Here is a 25,116-nt window from a genome sequence, read left to right as displayed (position 1 = left end):
ACTGAAAATTTAGACTTTCTGGTTGACTGAACTAGCTAATTGACCCACTAAATACCAATCCTTTACGCATCCGCTTTCATTTTCTTGTCAAAGGAATCTTTCTAAAATTTGATTCATACCACTTGATTCATATCTCGTTACCTTTAGGAAAAGAACCCACATTTCTTAGCATGGAATATGATACTTTCATCATCTGCTTTACTTACTTTCCTGCCTTCCTCCTTACTGTCCCAGGCCCCTGAGGTCCCTCACCCAATGCTCTGACCCTGGAGTATTGGCAGAGGGCTCTCACAGTTTGCCTCACGGCCTCTGTGCATTTCAGCAAGTTGTTTTGTCTACTTTGGACAGTTCTTCTCCCTGCCCCCCCCACCCCCAGATAGCTAATTAGGACTCATCTTAAAAGCCAGTCAGACATCACTTCCATCTGAGATTCATGTCACCAACTCTGAAAACTGACAAAATAAATAAATAAATAATAAAGTTTCCCCCTGCCCTTGACTGCACAAATTGTGATCCAGATCAAGGGAATGTTGTTCTGTGCAAACTCCCAGCTGACTCACTCCATACCCAGTAGATCAAGCTGCCTTCATAATGCCTGGGTGGAATTATTATCTCACTAATTCCCTGAGCGTGTGACATTTACTATCTCCTATGAGTATCTTCATGTAGTTGATCTTTGTATGTGTAGTGCAGGTTTTTGTTCATGTGTGTGTGTGTGGGGGGTGTTCATTTGTACAAGCGAAGGCCAGAGGTCAATTTCTGGTGCCTTCCTAAATTATCTCACCTTATTGAGAAAGAGCCTCTGACAGAACTTTGAGCTCATCAATTTGGCTAGGCTGGCCATTGAGCTCTAGAGATCTGCCTGTCTCTTCCAGGCCCCACACAGTACTAGGGTTACATATGTGCAATGGGTGCCCAGCTTTTCCTTGGGTACTGGGGTCCAAACTCGGGTAAAAATCCTGTTCACATAGCAGGAACTTTATCAACTGAATCATTTCCCAAGCTCCTCTTGTATTTAAATTTTGATGTCCAGAACTATGGTCAATACAGCTCCAATGAATATTTTCTGGTGTAATAAATGTCCAACTGAACAATCTTTTTTTAAATTAGTTTATTTACATTTCAGTCATTGCCCCCATCCCACAGTTACTCATTTCATTCCTCCCCCCGCCACACCTCCAAGAGGGTGCCCAAGACCTCCCCCTTTTCTGGGGTCTCACTCGAGGATTAAGTGCATCTTCTGCCACTGAGGCCAGACCAGGCAGACCTCTGCTACATATGTGCCAGGGGCCTCGGAGCAGCCCCTGTATGCTCCTGTCTGGTGGCTCAAGTACTGAACAATCTTAACAGCATTTTCAACTATTGTTTCAAGCTGTACTGATTTATTTATACTCCCAATATAATATAGCCAAGCTCCCCAAGTGTTGCACATTTGCACAGGCCTTGGCACTGTCTGTCATTTACGTTCCAAACACTGCAGACAGTCTGTCATTGGATCTTGCTGTGGCTTTAATAAGCCGTTAGTATGCTAATGGATGCAGATGTAGAGAAAGCATTTCTCCAGCATTTGTTAACATTTCCTAAAACTGCAGATGCAGAGGTTTTGCAGTCAAATTTTTTTTCTAGGAGCAGTAAGAAAAGCAGTGAGTCTGGTACAAGGTGAAGCATTGTAGGTAAGATTTTAGAATTAGAACAGAAATTGATTTGATCCATAATTATCAAGTTTAGGTATTTATATAAAAAGTCTCCATGCTTATCATCTTATCATGTATGTTTGGGTTACAGTTTCCAGAATTCTAGTACAGTAGTTTGGAAGCTGGACCTAACATCTGTATTTTAAAATAAACACCCTGAATGGCCTTGAAACAGTCCACAGAATGAGAATCACTGTTCAGAGGCTAGTTTCATATTACAAGTTAATTTATGAGACCACCTATTTGGTCAGTCAACTTGTTAATGTGAAAATTAGCCTTTCTCCATTTTGTGTGTATATGCAGCAGAATTTTACAAAATTGAAATTCAGATTTTTTTAGCAAAGTTTAAGACAGAACACAATAAATAAATGTCTCTGATGATGTTGCAAAAGCAAGAGCAGTTATAGGGGAAGTTCTGTAGTGACAAAAGGTGCCCCCGACTTAAGAATAGGTAGAATTTAGACTCATTTCTTACTTTCAAGTAGTATTTTATCTGCCTTTATCAGCCTACAGAATTACCTAAGGCTGAAATGAGTGTGACAATGACTGACAGAGAGGAAGATCTGATCTCAGACTGTTATACCTTATAATTATGGTTTTAAATAACTCATCTGTCTAAATTAAAAATACATAGCCTCGGGGAAATTATTCTTAGGATAATCTTTGCAGCTACCTATTAACGGGTAATTAGGATTCTAATAACTGAACTGTCATACTACAGTTTAGAAACACGTAAGGAAAATCTTGCGTAACAAAAATACAAAAGTAATTTATATAGAAGAGCAGGATTCAAGAAGCTTCATTATTACTCCAGATCATCTCCCACCTTACTCACTTTTCTTTCCCACCCTCTGTTAGAGTCCACAGGACAAGAGACTCTGATCTACGCCCGAGTTTGAACATCACTGGTTGTAACGGGGAGGAAAGCATTAACCTTCGAGTTTATTTTGCAAACAGCTCTAATATGGTTTTACTCATTATACCCGATTAACGATTTAAATTGTATAATTCGGTAGTTCTTAGTGTCGGCATGGCATTGGAGGAACCATCATCACTGTCAACTGCGGAACATTTTTATCAACCCTCAAAGAGCAATCCCGGGACAGCAGTTATGCGGCATTCTGCCCTCCTCCCCAACCCAATAGCAAGTGCTAATTTAAGTCCGTATAGACGTGCTTATTCGAGGTCTTTTATAAAAAAAAATAATAAGGCATCATACAGTAATGTAGACTTTCGGAGCGAATTTCTCTCCATCTCCTTCCTGCCTCTACAGGAGCACGCAGATCGGAGAACAGAAGGACGATACCCCTACACCGCACTCAGCTCCCTCCCAGCACCCCCACCTCCAGCTTCCACCCGCCGCAGCGGAGCGAGCAGAGGGGGCGGCGCCCCACCCATCCCCGGCGGCGCCTCACTGACGTCACCGCTCCCAGCCGCAGACTCCCTCCCTCCTCCCCGGTCGCGGTAGCTTTGACAGGGCGCGATGGCGGCGGCCGGGTCTGCAGGGTTGCCGGCGACCGTGTCGGAAAAGCAGGAGTTTTACCAGCTTCTGAAGAACCTCATCAATCCGAGCTGTATGGTGCGGAGGCAAGCCGAGGAGGTCTATGAGAATATCCCAGGTCTGTGTAAGACTACGTTCCTCTTAGACGCCGTCCGAAACAGAAGAGCAGGTTATGAGGTGAGACAAATGGCTGCCGCACTGCTACGACGGCTTTTGTCCTCTGGGTTTGAGGAGGTCTATCCAAATCTGCCTTCTGAAGTGCAGAGGGATGTCAAGATTGAGCTGATACTGGCCGTTAAGTTAGAAACACATGCCAGCATGAGGAAAAAGCTTTGTGATATTTTTGCGGTGCTGGCCAGGAATTTGATAGATGAGGATGGCACTAACCATTGGCCAGAAGGTCTGAAATTCCTCATTGATTCGATTCACTCTAAAAATGTGGTTTTGTGGGAAGTTGCGCTTCACGTTTTCTGGCACTTTCCTGGGATTTTTGGGAACCAAGATCGTCACGATTTGGATATCATCAAGAGGTTGTTGGACCAATGTATTCAAGATCAAGAGCATCCAGCAATCAGGACGTTATCTGCTAGAGCTGCAGCTGCGTTTGTCCTTGCTAATGAAAACAATATTGCACTTTTCAAAGACTTTGCAGATTTGCTTCCTGGAATCTTACAGGCTGTGAATGATTCCTGCTACCAGGATGATGATTCCGTGCTAGAATCCCTTGTTGAGATTACAGATACTGTACCTAAGTACCTGGGTCCCTATTTAGAAGATACTCTGCAGTTGAGCCTGAAGCTATGTGGAGACTCTAGGCTTAGTAATCTGCAACGCCAGCTGGCTCTGGAAGTAATAGTGACCTTATCTGAAACTGCAACTCCAATGTTGAAGAAGCATACGAATATCATTGCACAGGCTGTGCCTCATATATTAGCCATGATGGTTGATCTTCAAGATGATGATGACTGGGTAAATGCTGATGAAATGGAAGAAGATGATTTTGACAGCAATGCAGTTGCTGCTGAGAGTGCACTAGACAGACTGGCTTGTGGACTTGGTGGAAAAGTTGTTTTGCCAATGACCAAGGAGCATATCATGCAGATGCTTCAGAGCCCTGACTGGAAATGTCGACATGCCGGATTAATGGCCTTATCAGCCATTGGAGAAGGTTGCCATCAGCAAATGGAACCAATTCTAGATGAAACGGTTAACTCGGTTTTACTTTTTCTTCAGGATCCGCATCCAAGGGTAAGGGCTGCTGCCTGTACTACACTTGGACAGATGGCTACAGATTTTGCACCTAGTTTCCAAAAGAAATTCCATGAAATAGTGATTACAGCTTTGTTGCGGACCATGGAAAACCAAGGTAATCAGCGTGTGCAATCTCATGCAGCGTCTGCTCTTGTTATTTTTATTGAAGACTGCCCCAAATCACTGCTAGTTCTATACTTGGAAAATATGGTAAAAAGTCTCCATTCCATCTTGGTAATTAAACTTCAAGAGCTGATTCGGAATGGAACTAAATTGGCCTTAGAACAACTTGTGACAACCATTGCATCAGTTGCAGATGCAATAGAAGAAAGCTTTATTCCATATTATGATATATTTATGCCCTCACTCAAACAGGTTGTTGAGCTCGCTGTTCAAAAGGAACTCAAGCTTCTTCGAGGAAAAACTATTGAGTGCATTAGCCATGTTGGACTTGCCGTTGGGAAGGAAAAGTTTATGCAAGATGCATCAAATGTTATGGAGTTACTGTTGAGGACACAATCAGACTTAAATAACATGGAAGATGACGACCCTCAGACTTCGTACATGGTCTCAGCCTGGGCTCGAATGTGTAAAATCCTTGGCAAAGACTTTGAACAGTATCTCCCACTAGTCCTTGAGCCTCTGATCAAGACAGCTTCGGCTAAGCCTGATGTTGCTCTCTTAGACACACAGGATGTGGAGAACATGAGTGACGACGATGGCTGGCAGTTTGTAAACCTCGGGGACCAGCAAAGCTTCGGAATCAAAACCTCAGGACTCGAAGCAAAAGCGACTGCTTGCCAGATGTTGGTTTACTATGCTAAGGAGTTAAGAGAAGGGTTTGCAGAGTACACAGAACAAGTTGTGAAGATGATGGTTCCTCTGCTGAAATTTTATTTTCATGACAATGTTCGAGTGGCAGCTGCAGAAGCCATGCCCTTTCTCTTGGAATGTGCAAGGATTCGTGGCTCAGAGTATCTTTCACAGATGTGGCAGTTTATATGTGATCCCTTAATCAAGGCAATTGGAACCGAACCTGATACAGATGTACTCTCAGAAATAATGAATTCTTTCGCCAAGTCCATTGAGGTAATGGGAGATGGTTGTCTCAACGACGAACACTTGGAAGAACTGGGAGGAATTTTGAAGGCAAAACTTGAAGGGCACTTTAAAAACCAAGAGTTACGGCAAGTAAAAAGGCAAGAAGAAAATTATGATCAACAGGTTGAAATGTCTCTTCAAGATGAGGATGAATGTGATGTTTATATTCTGACCAAAGTATCAGATATTTTGCACTCATTATTTAGTACTTACAAGGAAAAAATTTTGCCATGGTTTGAACAGCTACTCCCATTAATTGTAAATCTAATTTGTTCCAGTAGGCCATGGCCAGACAGGCAGTGGGGACTATGCATATTTGATGACATCATAGAGCACTGCAGTCCAACCTCATTCAAATATGTTGAGTATTTCCGGTGGCCGATGCTTCTCAATATGCGAGACAACAACCCTGAAGTCAGGCAAGCTGCTGCTTATGGACTGGGAGTTATGGCACAGTTTGGTGGAGATGATTATCGTTCTTTGTGTTCAGAAGCCGTTCCACTCTTGGTAAAAGTTATTAAGTGTGCAAATTCCAAAACCAAAAAAAATGTGATTGCTACAGAGAACTGTATCTCCGCAATCGGAAAGATTATGAAGTTTAAGCCCAACTGTGTAAACGTGGATGAAGTTCTCCCACACTGGCTATCGTGGCTTCCGCTGCATGAAGATAAAGAAGAAGCTATTCAGACTTTGAATTTTCTCTGTGACCTCATTGAAAGTAACCACCCAGTTGTGATTGGTCCGAATAACTCCAATCTTCCCAAAATTATCAGTATAATTGCAGAAGGAAAAATTAATGAAACTATTAGCCACGAAGACCCCTGTGCCAAACGCCTAGCTAATGTCGTCCGTCAGATACAGACTTCTGAAGAACTATGGTTGGAATGCACATCCCAACTCGATGATGAGCAGCAGGGAGCTTTACAAGAGTTACTCAGTTTTGCTTGAAGCAGTTTAATACCATCTGTCATAAAAGTAGCTACTAAGTGTTGTGAGTGAATTCATTACAGAGGAGAGATATGCCATTTCTCTCTGCTAGGCAGGTCATTCTTCCGTGTTTCTCCAGGATTAGTGTTAAGGTCTTCTGTTTATTTTGCACGTGTCACCTCTTAAACTATGATTGTAACTTGTGCTTCCAGTTGTCCTAGAAAGTTATTTGTCACCTTCCCCCTATTTAGTGTGAAATGTATAAATTGTTACTTATCTGAACTATTAATGCTGGGCAGACGGTACACTTAGTGCCAAGATGTCTGTGACTGTCACAAGATGCAGAAAAGCTCACGAAGAAAGGGAGACGTCCAGGATAAACATTTCTGAAATTGAGGGTGATGAATACAGTGGCAGACTTGTTCTTTCTTGGTAATACTTCTGTTAGTTATGGTGAGGGAAGGATGCTAGAAGTGAGCGTGCCAAGGTACTATAATGGATGGAGGAGTTGTTTTCTACAATATAAGTGAACCTTTTCATATGGTACTCCTGAAAAGTGGTTCTAGCATGTCTAAATTCCAGTTCCTAACGTGTCCAGTTGAGAGAAAAACTTTTAAATGTCCTTAACCACACTGGTCTTAAAAAATTATCTAGAACTGAAACATTCATTGGTGTGGAGGAGGAAGTACTGAGGAGACATCTAACACTGAAAGCATTTGACAGACTATAACAGTGTAATAAATACTAAATAGTGTTTTGGGGAGTCAGGTGTTGTTACATGTTTTGGCTAAGTATTATTTTGTGTTTGTATGTCATACCCCTGTTACCCCCATTTCCAACATTAAGGGAAGTCTTTATTCAGAATGGGGGTTAAATAGAGTCCTATTTTGAAGCAGTTCCTAACAGATTCTACAGAAACAATGAAACAAAATGTTATCCTTAAACATTAAAAAGAGCTTTAAGACTAGTCACATATTGGTGTATGTGTATTACAAAACAGCTATCAATTTAGAGTTAATTACATTAAATGGAATGTCTTTAATGTTGAAGGGTTTTCTTTGGTAGGATAGAAAAAACGTCTACTTAACAGAACTTCATTCAAAACTTACAAACAAGAATGTCTGTTGTGACTTCCTGAGCTTATTGCAAGGACTGTGTATGTAACAAACCAAATATGTCCGAACCAGTAAGTGCTTAATAAATTGTCAGTGTTACTACTGTTGATTGTTCTTCTACTGTGTTCTTTTTTATACTTTAGAATTTTTTTTACATGGAATTTCCCCTACTAAGGAATCTAGACTACTGCAGACAGGTATATAAAGTTAGGGTTATAGATAGTTCAGAATTTGATATATACTATTGTTAAAATTACATATAAAATAAATAGAAAAATAGCTACATTGAAATTTGTTTTCTCTGGGTAATGGGACTAAATGCCAACTTTTCCTCTTACCTATAGTTTACCTACCAACAACATTTTTCTTACTAATAAAAGTTTTTTTTTTAAGTCCAAGGACCTGATATTTCTTTCATAATGACTAGGATTAATTCAAGAATAGAGTTAAGGTTCCTTTTACTTATCTATAGCTCTTTCTCTTTATATGTCTTAAGAAATCTTTCTCTAATATGCTTTTTTCATTTCCTGTAGTCTTGTGGAAATCTGACCAATTATTTGTAATTGAACAATTGGAGTTTTGAACTAAGAGTTCTTAAATTTGAATTTTGTCAAACTTTTCCTGTTAGTTTCCCTGTCTGTAAGATAGCCTAATAGGTAGCTTATGTGGTTGTTGTGAAAGTCAAAGAAGAGAATGACTAGCTTAGTAGCACTGGACTCTAAAAGTGGAAGCTATTGTGTAAAGTTTTGAAATGGGTCTGGTGGCTAAAAGAGGACATTTGCTTGAGTTTGTTTGGCTTTAGATTTGTGGGGTTTGTCAGAGGAAATGAAGAAAAGCCTAGCCAGACATATTTGCCAGTTGCTAAAGTATAACTGGCCCCACCTTCTTTTATCATGAGCTGAGGTGTGTTTGAGAGAAAACCATAAATGCCAGATAAATACATGCATGTGTGTAAGTCTGTGTATCGCTATCTGTATCTGTATCGCTATTATACCTGCAACTGGTATTTAACTTACTGAGCCCCCACAAGAAAATTTTAAGCTATCAAATTTTATCTTTTGATAGTTAAAGTCTTTGTTTATAGAGATGTAAACCATTTTGAAGGTGAGATTATCTCAACCATTTAGTTATGAATATCATGTTTAATAAATTGCATTTTTATAGTTTTGGTTTTATATTTCATTTCAAGTTTCAAGCAAGTAAGTCTGAGTATTATGTGCATTAGGAAACAGTAACATCTATTTGGCGTTCATTAGTTTCCCCTTCATTTTAAGCAACAAGTAAACTAATGTAGTGAGTCCACATTTTAGTCATTTAAAAATAAAAGTATGTAGCGTGATTTTAAATCCACACCAATGACAAGCTGTACAGCTTAGAGTTTTTAGTGAGATCGCATTCTGTTAAATTCTTAGCCTAACTCAAGAATCCAAGTGTTTTTCGGTTTTTAAATTTCAATCGAAAACAGGATTCGCTTTCAAGAACTAGAGTTCTACAGACCACCACTCTTCCTTTGAGGAGCCCTTAAATTTTCTTTCTAAACTTTTCTAAATGCTGGTTTTCTGTAAAAAAAAAAATAAATAAAACCCAGTTACAAGGAAGGAAGTGTACAAAGAATATTTTACAACGGAGATGATTTAATCTCGTTCATCCTTGTTATTCATTTGTGCTAACAAAGATTATCTAGTAACTTCCTTGAGAAAACTAAGACTAAAATTTTTACTAGTAAGGGTCTCGCCAAAAGAAAACTTTCACTCTACCGATGGCCTTCCAGACTGCACCAGCGCACGCGCTCTGCTTCTCCCTCCACCCCACCCCTTACAGAAGCCCGCATACTGATGACATCATTAGTCCGCGCGACACACTCGGCCTCCGCGCCTGTTGGGGGGGGGGGGAGTCGAGTGCGGGCTTTCGCGTAAGCAGGGCGGGACCGAAGGGGGCGGGGTCATCCCGTGCAACGACGCACGCGCGCCGGGAATGGCGGCGGTCCCTCTTTCTTTGCCTCTCTCCCCGGCTCTCCCCGGCCGGCGGGGCTGAGTGCCCTCCCCCTTTCCTCTCCGCCCCTCCCCTCACCCCCCTCCCGCCCGGCGGGGCTTCTAACTGACAGTTGTCGCCCGGCCCGGTCCGTGCGCCGCCTCCTCCTGCCCAGGTCCCCCGCAGGTAGACAGGGGCGGGAGGGGGTGTAAAGGAGAGGAGGAGCCGGAGCGGCGGCGGCGGCCCGGGGCTGCGGCCCACTCGGGAAGGAGCGGAGCCCTCTTCCTCCTCGCCCCCTCCCAGCGCCCCATCGGCCCGGGAGGGGGTGGGGCGCCGAGGCCCCGCCGGTCCGGCCGGTGAGCGGGCGAGCGGGCGGGCGGGCGGGCGGGCGCGGTGTGGAGAGCGAAGCCTGCGCGGGCCGCGCGCCGCCGCCGCGGGGAGGGGAGAGGAGGGCACCTAGCTCTCCTCTCCCCCGGTCCCCCGCGCGCCATGTAACCCCGCCCCGCGGGCGCGAGCCTGAGACCCCCGCGCGAGCGGGTCCCGGCCGGCGACTGGAGAGCGCAAGGCCCGATGCGGCGGGGGCTGCGCGGCGCCGCCGATCTCTGAGGAAGCGGCCCGCGCTCACGCCGGCCCCCGGCGCCTCGAGCGGCCGCTCCTCTCGACCCAGCCTGGGCCCGGCCGGGGGCATGAGCGCGCCGGAGACTCCGGGGGAGATGGAGCGGGCTGCGGAGGAGGAGCGGCCGCCGCCGCCGACCGGAGAAGGGGACGAGGAGGAGGAGGTGGTGGTGGCAGCGGCGGCCCGGGCCTCGGGGCTGGTCCACCGGAGGAACGCCTCCTCGGTGGACGACGAGGAGGAAGAGGAGGCGGCGGCGGAGGCGACGGTGGTCGCTGGCGGTGGCTGCGAGGAGCAGGAGCTGACCTACGAGCTGCAGCAGGGCTACCGCATCCTGGGCGAGTTCCTGCAGGAGAAGCACCGCGGCCTCACCGCCCCTTTCCTGCAGCCCTTGGGGGGCGTTGCCGCCGGGGACGAAGAGGTGACCGAAGGGCGGCGCAGCGGGGGCCGGGGCAGTCGTGTTCCCCCGCAGCAGCCCGGCCAGGGCATGTGTCTGTCGAAGATGGAGGAGAAGTTCTCCAGCGGCCAGTACAGGGGCATCACCGAGTTCGTGGCTGACTTCAGGTTGATGCTGGAGACGTGCTACCGCCTGCACGGCGTCGACCACTGGATCTCCAAACAGGGCCAGAAACTGGAGATGCTGCTGGAGCAGAAGTTGGCGCTTCTCTCTCGGTAAGCGAGCCCGGTCCCCGGTGGGACTGACAGACCGACACAAACACACCCGCACACGTGTCCGAGGAGGGGCTGGGCCAGAGCCTTGGGGGAGGCGCTGATAGGTGCTGAGTTGGTACTAGAACCGCGGGAGGAGGAGCAGCCGCGCCGGGCGCCGGACCGGAGGGGTGTGGTGGGCACGCACGCTGAAGCCTGCCGAGAAGGTAGCCCCGTCCTATGAACCCCAAACTCGGATAGCAGGTAGATAGGTTCAAGATGTAAGAGCTACCGGAGTAGGCGGGAGGGAAAGCTTTTTGTAGGATAGAAGTTGAACCCGCCACTTGTCAACAGTTTCAGCACGCCGTTTACAACGGCTCATGGGGCGAATAGCTTTAGAAAAATAATTTTGCTCGTAGAGAAAGATGGTCGAGCAAAATTTGGATCTTTTATTGTCAGTCTCAGCCATTTGAAATTTAAGTGTTATTAAATGTTTCCGCTTCATGTGGAAATTGAGTTTTTGCAGTGACAAGAAATGAATGCACCGACACAACTTGGTCTTTCATAAGTTTAGACCTGGCATAGTGTGGGCCGGTTTGTCCGTCTGTCTATCTGTGTCTTTTTCCAGTGCTAGCTAGAACAGAGGGTTTCAAGCATACCAGACAAGTACTCTTGAACCTAGCCTCAAACATTTTTTATTCTACTAGAAATTATAGGTAATTCAAATTATACAGTGCTTTTGGTATACACCATCTATATGCTCCTCCCCCTTTTTAGTAAGAGAAAATAAGTTAACATAGGACACTGAAGATATTTTATACAATAATCACTATATAGTGAACATGAAACCAGTGAATTTGACTTTTCAGTAGTAGAAAAGCTTTAAAATATTAGAAATATTCATTAAAGAGGATTAATTAATTACCAAGACTTTTTATTTTGTGTGTATGAGAGAGTATATGTGTACTGTGGGGGGCATGATCATGCAGTGGAAATCAGAAGAAAATGTCTAGTGTCTGCTATCACTCTATACTTTTTCCTTGGGGAAAACGTTAAGATTTTCATTTTCATAGAGACTGGAAGCTAGCAAGCCCCAGCCAGCCTCTAGTCATCATCTCCCTTGGAGCAGGGGCTACAGGTTTGTTCCATGATAATAAGCTCAGAACTCAAGTCTTCTTGATTGGGCATCAAGGTCTTTTAAGTGGTAAACCATCGCTCCAGCTCCTGGAATAGGGGTTTGAGTATTTATTACCGGGATGAGCTTGACTGATTGACTCTTTTGACCTGTTTCCTTGTCTATAAAATATTATCTACTTAAAAAGGTTGCTGTGAGGACTAAGTGACTTTTTTTAAACAAAGTCAATACTATAGGTCATGTAATTCAATGTATTAAGCACAGTAGTGCAATAAAATGAATATTATCTCAAATCTAAACTTGAGCATTGTATAAAATATATAAAATAATCTGGTAGTCATTTGTCTTTGGCTTCTCATACACTATTTTTAAATTTATTACTACTTTCACTGAAAGAATAATATAGTGAGTGTTAACTCATTAAAAGGCAGATTCTCTTTAAACAGACTAAAGTTGTTTTTGCCTTCTTCAGTGAAGTAAAATTATTTGGTAAGAGGTTAAGTGTTTACAAATTAGCTTTGTAAGTTATTTTTAATATTTTTATTTATTTATTTTTACTGTGTTTGTTACTCTTTACAGTGCATTGTGGTAGAAATGACACATATTTAAAAAGCAGTCCATTCAAATGTCATACATTTTAAAAACTTTTTAAAAAGATTTAGTTTTAACTTGGGGGTTGGGGCCTGTATAAGGATGTGAGTGCAATTGCCTGTGAAGGCCACAGTTTGTCAGATTCACTGGAGCTGAAGTTACAGGTGATTGTGAGCCACCTGAAGTGAGTGCTAGGAATCAAACTCTGGTCCTCTGGGAGAGAGTAAGTGCTCTTAATCATCTGAGTCATTTCTCCAGTCCCACGTGTCATTATTTTTAAATAACTAAATATACTCCAAACTGATGTCATAGGATTTTAAACACAGAAGGGACCTTAGAATTCTTTTAATCCACCTAGTTTTACAGATGGCAAAACTATCATATAGAATGAGACAGGATAGATCTATGGAAGTTCTAGAAGGTAGCATATAGATATAGCTAAACTGTAGATATATTCAAAATTACTGTGTGCATAACAAATCTTTGTTTACAAAATGACAGTTTATTTCTCTTTTGTATAAAAATGTATAAGTGTCATTATTTCCAACAGCTTATGCCCAGAAATATCCCCATGAGGTCTATGCTTAGCATTTAAACTAGCAGTGTTGTAAAGTGAATAAAAAATAGATGTCTCTAGTTTATTTCTCCAAAAGAAATAAAAATTCATGCATATTAGTAGCAAAAGTAACGTGATGGTCTCAAATAGATAGTTTTGAGCCCTTTGTGTTTTTCTGCCAGTATTTGATATATGTAAACATTTTGTAAGTGCTAGACTGTATTTGTGGACATTAGATTTTTTTTTCTTTTTTTATATTAGCTTAAAATCTGAGTCATAACTAAGCAAGTATTTTGAGTGGGCAGAGCTAAGTGAAAGCTACAGTTTCTTGGAATACAAGTTGGATATATAGATGCTCAAAAACAGTATTCTACAGACTTTTTATGATTATGATTTTCAGAAAATAGATGACCTTATGAGTGTCATAAAGTAGTGTGTGGTATGTTAGTAATTAAACCAGTATCACATGTTATCCAACTTTTATCTTCTGATGTGTATTCCTTAGACATTGAGTTATTATTTTCAGATGATAAAAATTACTTTAAAGTTGCTGCATATGTGGAGCTGTCAAGAATACTCAGTAGGAAAGGTATTTGCTGCCAAGGCTAAGAACCTGATTTGATCCCTGGACTCCTGTGATAGAGTAGAGGGAGAGAACTGACTCCTGAAAGTTGTCCTCTGACTTCTACTTGTGGGATACACAACCCCTTCCATAAACACTTGTAAAAAAAATTGTTTTATTTTAAGCGGCTACATATACTATTGAGCTTTCTGTTGAGCAGTTGATGAGATATTAGGTAAAGATTATCATTAGTGAGCAGCCTAGTGGTACTGGTACTATGATCAAGTTAGAACAAATCTCTGTTTCATCATTCAGACAGTGACAGTGACGATAAGCTAGATTAGTTGATAGTATAAATATTTCTGGATTTACTTGATGGGATTGACTGGAAATCTTGGCATAGCTTATAAAGTACTCTTATGGGAACATATTTTGGGAATACTGTGTTGAGCTATGTTCTAGAGTGTTAGAGGTATATAGATGTGGTATAAACTACGGTGCGGAGGCAGGGGTGAAGTTTAAAATATCTTGTCTCATTCAAGACATTGTAGTTTTGAGCTAGATGAAATTGATATCACTGAATATGTATTTGAGCAGTTCCGTACTAGATAGTATATAAAATCTTTTAGATATATATATAATCTTGTTCCTTCAGGTTGATAGGTGAAGAGAAACACACAGATCTGGAGACAGGAGAGTACAGTGTTGGATAAGGGTACCAAGGCAGAACTTTACATGAGAAGTGTTGGTCTTCAGCAGTCTTTTGGGAGAGAAAAAGATCATAAAAGATTGTGATTAAAATGTGTATACCATATATTGAAAGCTGGGCAGCTTGATAGAAGGCTAGAAAGAATATATTATGGCACCGATAAAAGGTATGATTTTCAGGACTGTAAACTTTATCTAAAGTTTCTGTTCCACTTGAAAATATTTGAAAATATTGTAGATTTCTTACAGTAAAAATGCCTTGATAGAGTACAGTGTGCTTTTACTTTGTAGCCTATCAGTATGGTTGTAAGCTCTGGTATCATGGCCAAATACCTGGGAAAAACAATTTTAAGAAGTTTCATTCCATTTTCTACTTGTATTTTAGCTTTCAGATCACCTTTAGACTATTTTCTTAAAATTAGAATTACTCAAAACAATCATTTTTAGTGTCTACAACCTTGTATAATATTACAAATCTTTAACATTCTTATTAAATTACCTGACCTTTGTTTGTTTTGCTTTAGCTGGGAAAGACTAGTCAATCTTGGTGGTAGGTAATATTATCTACCAAGACTTTTTCTGTATCACTTCCACCTGAGACTTGTAAATGTTCTAGAATTAGTCATGCTTAGGGCTGAGGATATTGAGTGTATATACTTTGAAACAAGAGAAATAAAAAAAATTAATTATGGTTATTGCTAAGTAAAAAGTTGCTAGATTTATTCCCCACCCTCTTTCCTTTCCACGGAGTCTTGAGTACCCTAAGCTGACCTTGAATTCACTGTGTAGTGCTGGGGATTGAACCCCAGGGCTTTGTGCATGCTAGAAAGGCACTGTGCCAACTAACCTACATCCTTAGCACCTTTAAAAAATGTTCTGCGTGTATTCCTAAAGTTTATACAGTAAACATGTTATTTTGTATGTTGAAAGATTTTTTTTTTGAAAAAGTAATCTTTTTAATACAAATTTGAATACACTATATTGGTAAAAAGTTGGGTTTGAGTGTGAATCATCAGGGCTATGATATAGTATACTTAGAGTATGTAGTTGTAGCTACACCATAGAACTGCTGGTGTTAAATTTGTCCTTTTACTCTCTTGCCTTTTTTGCAGTTGTTGTATTGCAGTTGTTTCTTTTTGGGTTTTGTTTTTTAATTTCACTCAAAATATAAAATCCACAAGTTTTCTAGGTACAGTTTTAAAGACTTAAAATGGCTAGTACTAAAGATTGAATACAAATTTTACTGCCTAAAGCTTTGAGTGGAGACTTCTGATAGAAACAACTCTTTGGGTACTGTTTTTCAAATGTTAGTGTGTCTTGGAGTTTGCATTTGTCCTTTTTGGAGTTGGAATCCAATAAAAGATTAAAAATAGTGAATAAAGAAAATAAAACTGCTTCACCTTATAAGTGTTGTTAATCTGTGAAGTTTGTCTTTTGTGTTAAAATCAGTGAAAAGCAATGCTAAGAGAGAAAATGCAGGAAGTGTTTGAATTGGTCGTTTGGTACATGACGCTTGCTTGGAATCTTCTTTTCCCAAAGATAGCCCTCTTCTTTAGATACATTCCATTTGTTAAAGATAAATTTTGTTTCAAGTGATAACATCTTAATTTGTAGGAACTACAGCTTTATTGTGCAAAAGACTTGCAAGTTAGCAATTGAAAAAATTCTAATCTAATCAAGTCTCACAAAGACAAATCATCATGTGATGTTTTTCTTGAATATATAATGATGTAGGGCATATCATGAAAGTAAAAGTTGATTATTAGGCATGTGAAAGGGTGAAAATAAAGGAGAGTTAGAGGTGATGGAGGCTATATTCATTTATATTCACATATGGAACTGTTATAATAAAACACCATTGTACAATTAATACATGCTAACAAAAATAATTTTAAGGGGAAGAATTGGGTTGGAAAGATAAAAAGGTCAATAAATACCTACTGTTAAAGGGAGCATAGGATCTGAGTATGGGTCTCTAAACTTGTAAAAGCTGGATATGGTGGCACTGGGAGAGAGGTAGGGCAGTGCAGAGACAGACAGTTCCCAAGGCCCACCAGTGTAGCCAGTTAGTAAGCTCTGGATTCAGGGAGACACCTTGCCTCAAAACAGAAGATAGAGAGGATTAGACAGGTGGCATGTGGTTAAGAACACTTGTTGCTGTTGCAGAAGACCCAGGTTTGAAACCAAGCACCCACGTGCTTGGTTTATGACTAGTTCTAAAAGATCCAGTGTTGTCTTATGGCCTTTCTGGGCACTAGGTATGTGCATATTGTACACATATATACATGCAGGTAAAACACTTGTACACATAAAAGAAAGTAAATAAATGTTGTCAAAATATTAACATGAAGTATGATGAAGAAAGACACCCAGCCTTGATTGCTGGCTTACATATGCACTAACACATGCATACATACAAACATACACAATATTTTAAAAAAAAGAGTAAATTATAATCTACTAGCACATTATATGACTTTTGTGGTAGTATATATTCTCAGCCTTTTTGATGAACACCAAGACATCTTTTCCACAAAATGTGCACTTAAGTAGAATATTATTTTCCCAGTAGCATTTCATACTTTTGTTTTTTACTTTTTATATTTTGATTATATTTATTTATTTGTATGTTTATTTGTATTTGTGTGTACACACAATACCTTGTAGAGGGCAGAGATAGCTTGAGGAGCTGAGCTTTCTCTCTCCATCATGTGTGTCCTAGGGATCAAACTTAGATCCTCAGCCTTACCTGCAAAGCAGGCTAATTGGCTCATAGTTTTGTTTTTAAAGTTGCTTTTCAGACAAGCCTATAATTCCTGAATATGGAAGGTTAAGGTAGGAGAATAAATTCAAAGCCTGCTAGGCTCTATGAGGCCCCTGCCTTGAAAAAAAAATAGAAACAAAATATTATACCAGAGTTGGTGGGACATACTCTTCATCCTACTGCTTGATCATAGAGACAGGTAAAATCCAAAACTAGAAAACAAAAACAAATCTTTTTGAAATTTTACTAAATAAACTATTTCTACAAAGACAGTTTGGAGTGTTTTTTTAGGTTTGTCCTAAAAAAGAAGACTCCATTTCATACAGAAGGAAACAGGCCATTTAAAAAAAAACTCATTATGTATTTTTACAAAAATAATGTTTTTGACATATCTGAAAATTTTAAATTAGAAGATGAAAATATTAGAAAATAATCAACAAAATTGAAGACATTTTATATTTGCTTTGAATATCTGTGCTTGTGTGTAGAATATACTACAAATATATTTGTTCTTGACTCTCTTATTTTCTTCTCTGGTTCTGCCTTATCTGAGACTTCCTAACCATTCTTTCTTAAGTCACTTTCCTCTTTTGGGTCATTATCACCTTTAATGTGCTTTGTTCTTAATAGGGTTTTGTTTTGCAACCTAATGCATAATGTCATTCCATCTATGTCATACTTAATCATTTCTCTCTGAGCACAGGAATTTTTCCTACTTGGTGTGCTGCTATTTAACTTTTGTGACAATTCACTTGAAATAAAAAAGTAAGTGGCTCTTTAAAAACAAAGGATTTTAGTAATTACTTGTTGAGTTGAAAAGAGGCTTCATACTCTCTTCCTCAAGGAATGAATACAGTTTTTAGAAGCCTGATATAATTCATGTTTGAAGTTAGGTTATCTTGGCCAGTTTAGTGAGACCCTGCTGAGAGGGCTTGGAGAGAGTGACACTGACCTTGCCTGCCCTATGTGAGGTGCTGGTAGGTTTAGCTGTCCATACAACAGAAAGAGAGGGAGGGAGGGAGGAAATAACTGACAGATGTACAAGTGTGTATATAATGAAAGGTAGTATGGGCTGGGGGTGTTGGTATTTGCTTCAGTGCAGCACTTTAGCAGAAGGATTTCAAAGATCTAATACCAGTAGGAGCTATACAGTTAGACCCTACCTTAAAAATTAAAAAAAAACAGTGTCTAGTTCATGTGTGTTAGAGTCTAGACTGAGTGAGAAAAGAAAGTGAGCTGAGTAGCATCGTCCCTTTTTCTGTTTCCTGACTGTGGGTCCAGTGTGACTGTCTGTCTGTCTGTCTCATATTCCTGCTGACATACATTGCCTGCCATGATGGACTGTACCCTCAAACTGTGAGCCAGCTATCCCTCATTTCCCTAAGTTGCTTTTGCTGGGTATTTCTTCACATAAGTTAGAAAAGGAACTAATAGAGCTGCTAAGAAAGAAAAGGAAACCAATTTGACTAACTCTAAGCTGATGCCATCAATCATACCATGATGATTTTTAAAGGAATTATAAGTAAAACTATACCTTACAAAGTTTGGTATTTTGTGTCATACAAAGTTAGCTAGTTTTCTAGTATTTTTCTCACTTCTTTCTAATTTATAACAGTACTGTCATGACTGGTTTATCAGTCTAGAGAGATGGTTCTCAACCTTCCTAATGTGTGACCCTTAAATACAGTTCCTCATGTCATGGTGACCACCAGCCATAAAATTATTTTTGTTGATACCTCATAACTATAATTTTGCTACTGTTATGAGTCATTATATAAAATCTGATATACAAGATGTCTGATAAGCAACCCCTGTGAAAAGGTCAATCATATCCCCACCCACCCACCCCAAGGGGTCTCAACTCACAGGTTGAGAACCACTGGTCTAGAGTAAGAAATAGAAAAAGCCTGTCTTGGTTGATTGTAATATATAAAATCTTAGCAAAAGTTTTGAAATTACATTATAACATTATTTTAACACTAGATAACATTTATTGTCACTGCATCCTTGTTTGAAAGGCATTACATACAGAGTTGTTCTCATAGCTTGAGATACTTACTGAGAGACTGGAGAGATGATTCACAGGGTAAAAACACAAGTTGGTTTTGCAGAGAATCCCAGTTCAGTTCCCAGCATCCACATCAGGTTCAATACCAACTTGAGCTCCAGTTTTGAGGGATCTAGTACCACTTTCTGGCTTCTTTGGACACTGACACACATTACACATGCACACATGTAGGCACTCACACATATACATAAAATAGAATCCTTTAGAAAGGTAGTTACTGATTTCATGAACTGTTTTACAAATGGAAAAATTGGATACTAAAAGATTAATTTACCCAGACTAATTAGTGGCAGGACCTGAATAGGAATGTTTGTGCTTTGGCTTAACAGCCAGTATTTAACCACTGTATTGCCAGAATGTATAGTATAGGGATTGAGAAAAAGGAGTCTCTACTGAGAGACATACTGGAGGGGAAGTGGTTATAAGGAATTTCAGGGCATAGGGGCTAGAGACCTAGTGTTGTAGCATTTACAATATTTGTAATAGTATTAAAAATAACATAGGCCAGGCATAGTGGCGTATGTTTTTAGATCAGAGGACAAGGGAAATGGATCTCTGAGTTTGAGAGCACCTGGTCTACATGGTGAGTTATAGGCTAGCTAGAGTTACAGGATGAGACCTTGTCTCAAAAGCCAAACCAACAGCAGGGTACACAAAATAACGATTATGGAAATCTAAAGAAACTAATTAGTAACTCAGTGATTAATGTTTGTATTATCAATTGTTTATTAATTTAAGAAATGATATGTATATCTGGTAACAAAAGCTAAATGGTATAGAAAAGAAGCAAAATTTTTCTAAGTTTCCTTGACCTAGGGAGTTGGCTCAGGAGATAAGGTGCTTGTTGTATAAATTAAGAACCTCAGTCAGCACTCAAATACAAACTGGGTATGGCAATGCATTCCTGTAATCCCAGTATTGGGAAGCAGAGATGGGAGGATGCTGAGGAGCTTAACAGACCAACCAGTCTAGCCAGTTAGACATGGTCCCCAGTTGAGGCAGGTGCCACCCACCTATCTTCAAAATGTTTAACCCAGAATTGTCCTGTTGAAAGGAAATGCAGGGACAGAAATGGAGCAGACTGAAAGAAAGGCCACCCAGTGATGGCCCAACTTGGGATCTGTGCTATAGGCGCACACCAGACCATCTCCCCACTGTCGGGCTAATGTCATTCCCATTGAGTCCTAGTACCCCTCATATCCCAGGACTTTCTAGAGGTTTCCCTCTAACCCCTGTCCCCCGCCCCCCGCTGCATATTTTGATTCATTCTCCTGGCCCTCTGGGCATCCCTTCTGTCTCTCTCCATACCTGATCCTGTCCCTCCTTTTCCCCTCCTCACTACCCCCCATTCCTCCCTCCCTCCCTCTGCCTTCCATGATTGTTCCCCTTCTAAGTGGGTTTCAGGTACCCACACTTGGGCCTTCCTTCCTGTTACACTTCCTATGGTCTGTGAGTTATATCATGGGTATTTATCTCCTTGTACAAAGCTCAAAATGTGTAGTTTTAAAAACTTACAGTATGATCTGTCTTCAGTTGTGGGTAGTATTTTTTTTTTTTGATCTGCTGTTTCAATAAATAAGGCATAGAAATATTTAACTTGAAGGGTCTCTGCAGTTAGTTCCTACTGAAGTTGTCTTTGACTTTTATTAAAGATGAATGCCTTCTTTCTCAATCCTTGACTTTATTCTTTCTCAGTCAATTCGGAAAATTAGAGAGTTTAGGTCACTTACCAATTAAACTTTTGGTCTCTGTTTTTGGATTTTTTTAAGTTACTCCTTAACTCATCTTTTGAGGATTCTTTTGCTGGGTTTTCCTTGATCTGTAGGTAGTTCCTGCAATTGTACCTTTAGAACTTCTATTTCTTCATTTATTCTTCTAGATACACTACTCATTTCCCATGGCTTTGTTTACCAAAAGATTTCCAGGTCAGTATTTAAGCCCTCCTGCTCTTTTAAAAATAATAACTTATTTCTGTCCATAGAACTCTTTTTCTTTTTGGTTTTTATAAAGACAAGTTTTCTCTGTATAGCTTTGGCTGTCCAGGAACTCACACTGTAAACCAGGCTTGCCTCAAACTCAGAGATCTACCTGCTTCTGACTTCAGAGGGCTGTGATTAAAGGTATAACGGCACAACTTCCCTGCAGAACTTTTCTAGTTAGTTAAATAACTGCTACCTCAAAAGTATTAACTATTTCTAATCCAAATCTTAGTTTTCCATTCTGACTTTTTAAGAATTCTTTTAGGTTTTTGTTGGTATTGTTACCATTGTTTCAGCCAGAATATATCATCTTTGATATTTATACTTTTAATTGCATATACACAAACTGCCATTATGTTCATTGCTGAATCTTTATTGTTTAGTAGATATCTGAATGAATTTGAATTATATGAATGGATAGTCCCTCTCTACTTTTCTATCCTAAAAAGTCTTAATTGTGTTAAGTTACAGTTAATGGTCTTTAGAAAAGAGTGACTAGATGCTAGAGAACTTGAATAAAGTAAGAACTGGGAGGCATCCCTTTAATTTCCTAACAAGAAGCTTGGGAAGAATTAATCCATAGAGGATGTACAGGCAGTTGCCATGTTAGACTGCAGTGTGAATCAAAGGACTAGCAGTTTAGGTTCAGATATTTTCAAGGGGAGTGGCTGTTTTTAATCAGACTTGGACATGATTTTATGCTAAAGGAATGCACAGGAAAATTCATGAAATATGAATATTGAAAACCTGTGTAACAATTGGTTTTGGATCAGAGATGTTTTTTCACTGAAACATTGACACATGCCTAAATTCAGATAGTTTTAGGTTTTCAAAAGTAGAAATTAATGGATATCTTACTGAAGAACTACCTTACTAAGTTGTAGTGGGTGATAGGGTGAAGCTTTTATGTAATGATGGCATTAGAAGTGGCAACTATGGAGGCAAAGAGAAAATGTTAACTACTTTCAAAGAAGTAGTCTTTGTCTAGGTTGTATCCATTTGTTTGTAACTAAAAAATAAACTAAGAGGCTTTGATTTTGATAGTAATGCTTAGTAGAAGTATATGAGCAGAGGGACTTTAGACTAAGATGTAAAAGCTAAATAACCTGGGAAATTTGGTCAAGGGAGAGAAGAAAATTTGTTAATGCATTTTAAGTTCCAGCTTACTTATGACTAATGAAAAGAAGTTGAATTCTGTTAGAGCAAATGAAAGGCAAGGCAAGATCCTAGTTTTCTGGGTGAGCTGAGAATTTCAAGGGGAGTAAGAAAAATGACTGGGGGAATAACAGGGAAAGAGCAGTAGAAAATAAGTAGTACAAATTGTGATTAGTGCTTTCTTACAGATTTTTTTTTTCTGAAAAAAAAAATCTTGGCTATCAAGTAGCTTAACGATGAAAGCAGTAGTCTCCAAACTTAAAAAAAAAAATTTAGTATATATTTTTTGTATAGAATGATTGGTTTCACCAAGACATTGTCAGGTTTCTAAATTTTTATAAGCTGATCTTTGAAAGGGGGAAAAAAAAACTAGTGTGTGAACTATAGCTTGTTTGTATTTATAAATTGCAAGTAAGCATTTCTCCAAGCATTAATAGTACAAAAATTATTTTTTATGAGAGCATTGTTATTTGTTTGCCAAGTTTGGTTTGATACTTGTCTGTTGAGATATTTGAAGCATCTTTTATGCTAGGTTTATTTGGATATTTGGTTTTAATGATTAGTGCAGCTCAGAACTCATAAAGGTGTATACATTTAGATGGAAGAAGTACACACCAACTGCAATGACTATATATCACGTATCTATAAAATGTGCCCAAGTTTTTGTTGAAGTCCCTAGTAAAATTCCTTTCTTTTCTAATTTCATTCGGTTGTTCTTGAAAACTAAATCTCAGGTTGTGCTTTGCTGTTAGTCATCATACGCTTCTCCAAATGCATTCTCTACCCTTGTATACTCTCCTCTATGCCCCAGGAGGCTGATTTCTAAGGACTGCATCAACTGGTCTGCCTTGTCCCCTGACTTCTGATTGGGTTCAGCCAACGGAAGGCACTGACAGGAGGACCAAGAGGTAGGAGTGTTTATTAACATCTTCCTCTTTCCTGACCTTCAGGTTGTGAGTAACTGTGCTCAGTTGTTCTGTAGCGCTCTTCTTTAATTTCAAGTCTCTTGGTCTAATAACTACTCCCCATCCCCTTCTCTTCCTCTTTTAGGCATAGAGTGGGAATAACTCCTTGTTCCGGCAGATCTGGGAACACGTCATCATCTCTCCCTAGTTTCTCTTAGTCTTGCCTGCACATTTGTAAATAGTCCCTGGATTAAACAACACTCACTGTCTTTTATATGTCCTTTCTTACTATAGGACCCTGGATACTAGTTATAGTTATGTTTTAACATTTTTTTTAAATGAATGAGTTAACAAAGTGAAACTTTTCACTGAGAATATTAAACAGTTTAAATAATTTTATTTCCAGATTATAATTGTGCATTCTCTCAAGTGCGTCTGTACATGCGTTCTCTCTTTCTCTCTCTGCATGTGCACGTGCGTGTGTGTGTGTGTGTGTGTGTGTGTGTGTGTGTGTGTGTGTGTGTGTGTATGTTCATAGGATTGAACCCAGGACCTTGTGTATGTTAAATATATTCTCTACTTTTGAGTTGTACTTCCATACAAATAGTTGTACTACACTAATGGCATTCACGTTGCTTTTAGTAATATGAAAAAAAAAAAACTCAGTGGAGGCATTTCTAAATACCTGTTTTTAATAGGAATCGGTGTCTGTTTATTAAGGAATAGCAAGTATATTTTATTACTTAACAGCAATTTGCTTCTTTTTATTAACTTGTTTTAGTCATTGTAAGTAGAATTTAGTCTCTGAATTCTGAAATTCAGAATGTATTAGCATAAATATTTTATGTTTTAAAGGAAAAAAATATAAATGATAGTAAAAACTCAGTGAGTCAGCTATAATTATTGCTAAGGTTTTGTGTATAGTTGGCATTATATTGTTTTCAAACTACTATCATACTGATTTCATGAGATAATTTTCCTCACAGGAAGAAAATAGCTTGTTTTGGTTTGTTTTTTTTGTTTTTTTAAGGGAAGAGTTATTTTAGTGTATATGTGGTTCTTGACTATGTGACAGTTCCTGTTTCGAGGTGAGGGAAGATTTATTTATCTTAATTTATAGGACTTTATTCTCTAATAAATAAAAACCAAGTAACATATTTAATCAGGACTCTTATTGTGGACAAATAAATATACATAGATTGGAGTTTAAAATTTTAAGTACATTTGTAACTGAAAATGTGAAACAGCTTAGTTTGTATCCTTTCAAAGATATTTAAACATGATTGCACACACATATAGTGTACGTATACACACAAACGTGTATATACAAACAATATGTATACTGTATTTTGGGGTCAAAGTACAGCCAGTAAGGAGAGAAAAGCCCCTCATATTCCTGGGCCTTCCCTTCTGGTTGAGGTTATATAGGTATTTTAATTAGTTTTTTTTATTTTATTGGTGTTTTGATTTCATGTATGTCTGCATGAGGGTGTCAGATCCCCTGGAACTGGAGTTACAGACAGTTGTGAACTGCCACATGGGTGCTGGGAATTGAACCTGGGTCCTCCGGAAGAGCAACAGTGTTCTTATCCACTGAGCCATCTCTCTAGCCTTAATAGATATTTTTGTAATTGAAAAAAATTTTCCATACAATATATTTTGATCATGTTTTTATTCTTCCCAGATCCTCTCCACCTCCCTATACACCCAGTTTTACATTTCCCCCCTTTCTCTCTTTTTTAACAAACAAAATCAAGAAACACACACAAAACCCATTCAGAAATGGAAGCCAAATATATTAGCAAAAGACCAGTAATAAAAAAATACCCAAAGCAAGTTAAGACAAAAAGTGTACAAAATTACCATTGAGTT

The 25,116-nt window shown here is 39.6% G+C and overlaps 2 protein-coding genes and 1 long non-coding RNA gene across 7 annotated transcripts in view; 2 read left to right on the top strand and 1 right to left on the bottom strand.

The window, feature by feature from the left end:
* Window positions 1-3,069, bottom strand: part of LOC116103722 — a 36,892-nt gene extending 33,823 nt beyond the window's left edge. Inside the window, exon 1 of the long non-coding RNA XR_004123550.1 lies at window positions 2,914-3,069. This is a non-coding gene — a long non-coding RNA (uncharacterized LOC116103722). The remainder of the gene's footprint in view (window positions 1-2,913) is intronic.
* Window positions 3,070-3,142: 73 nt separating this feature from the next.
* On the top strand, window positions 3,143-7,696 carry Ranbp6 (RAN binding protein 6). Of its 2 annotated transcripts, XM_031390070.1 has the most exons (2): window positions 3,143-3,313; window positions 4,429-4,632. In XM_031390070.1, exons 1-2 carry the CDS (start codon window positions 3,178-3,180, stop codon window positions 4,497-4,499), a joined length of 207 nt encoding a protein of 68 aa, XP_031245930.1. In that variant the 5' UTR covers window positions 3,143-3,177; the 3' UTR covers window positions 4,500-4,632. The 2 variants fall into 2 exon arrangements, with proteins under 2 accessions (XP_031245930.1, XP_031245929.1); XM_031390069.1 differs by having other exon boundaries at window positions 3,143-7,696.
* A 2,327-nt stretch (window positions 7,697-10,023) lies between these two features.
* Kiaa2026 (KIAA2026 ortholog) overlaps window positions 10,024-25,116 on the top strand; it is an 87,345-nt gene continuing 72,252 nt past the window's right edge. For all 4 annotated transcript variants that reach the window (XR_004123549.1, XM_031390068.1, XM_031390067.1 and 1 more), the window contains exon 1: window positions 10,024-10,845. Coding sequence is in view for 3 of the 4 variants with exons in the window: in XM_031390068.1 (XP_031245928.1) it covers window positions 10,247-10,845 (599 nt within the window). In the remaining variant the exon portion in view is untranslated. The remainder of the gene's footprint in view (window positions 10,846-25,116) is intronic.

Source organism: Mastomys coucha, unplaced genomic scaffold (genome assembly GCF_008632895.1).
Source record: "Mastomys coucha isolate ucsf_1 unplaced genomic scaffold, UCSF_Mcou_1 pScaffold21, whole genome shotgun sequence".
NCBI classification, from domain to species: Eukaryota; Metazoa; Chordata; class Mammalia; order Rodentia; family Muridae; genus Mastomys; species Mastomys coucha.
This window is presented reverse-complemented; position numbering and strand designations above follow the sequence as displayed.

What these genes read in the sequence shown, in the direction of transcription:
- Ranbp6 (XM_031390069.1), top strand. Translation starts at nt 3,178, where the DNA reads ATGGCGGCGGCCGGGTCTGCAGGGTTGCCGGCGACCGTGTCGGAAAAG.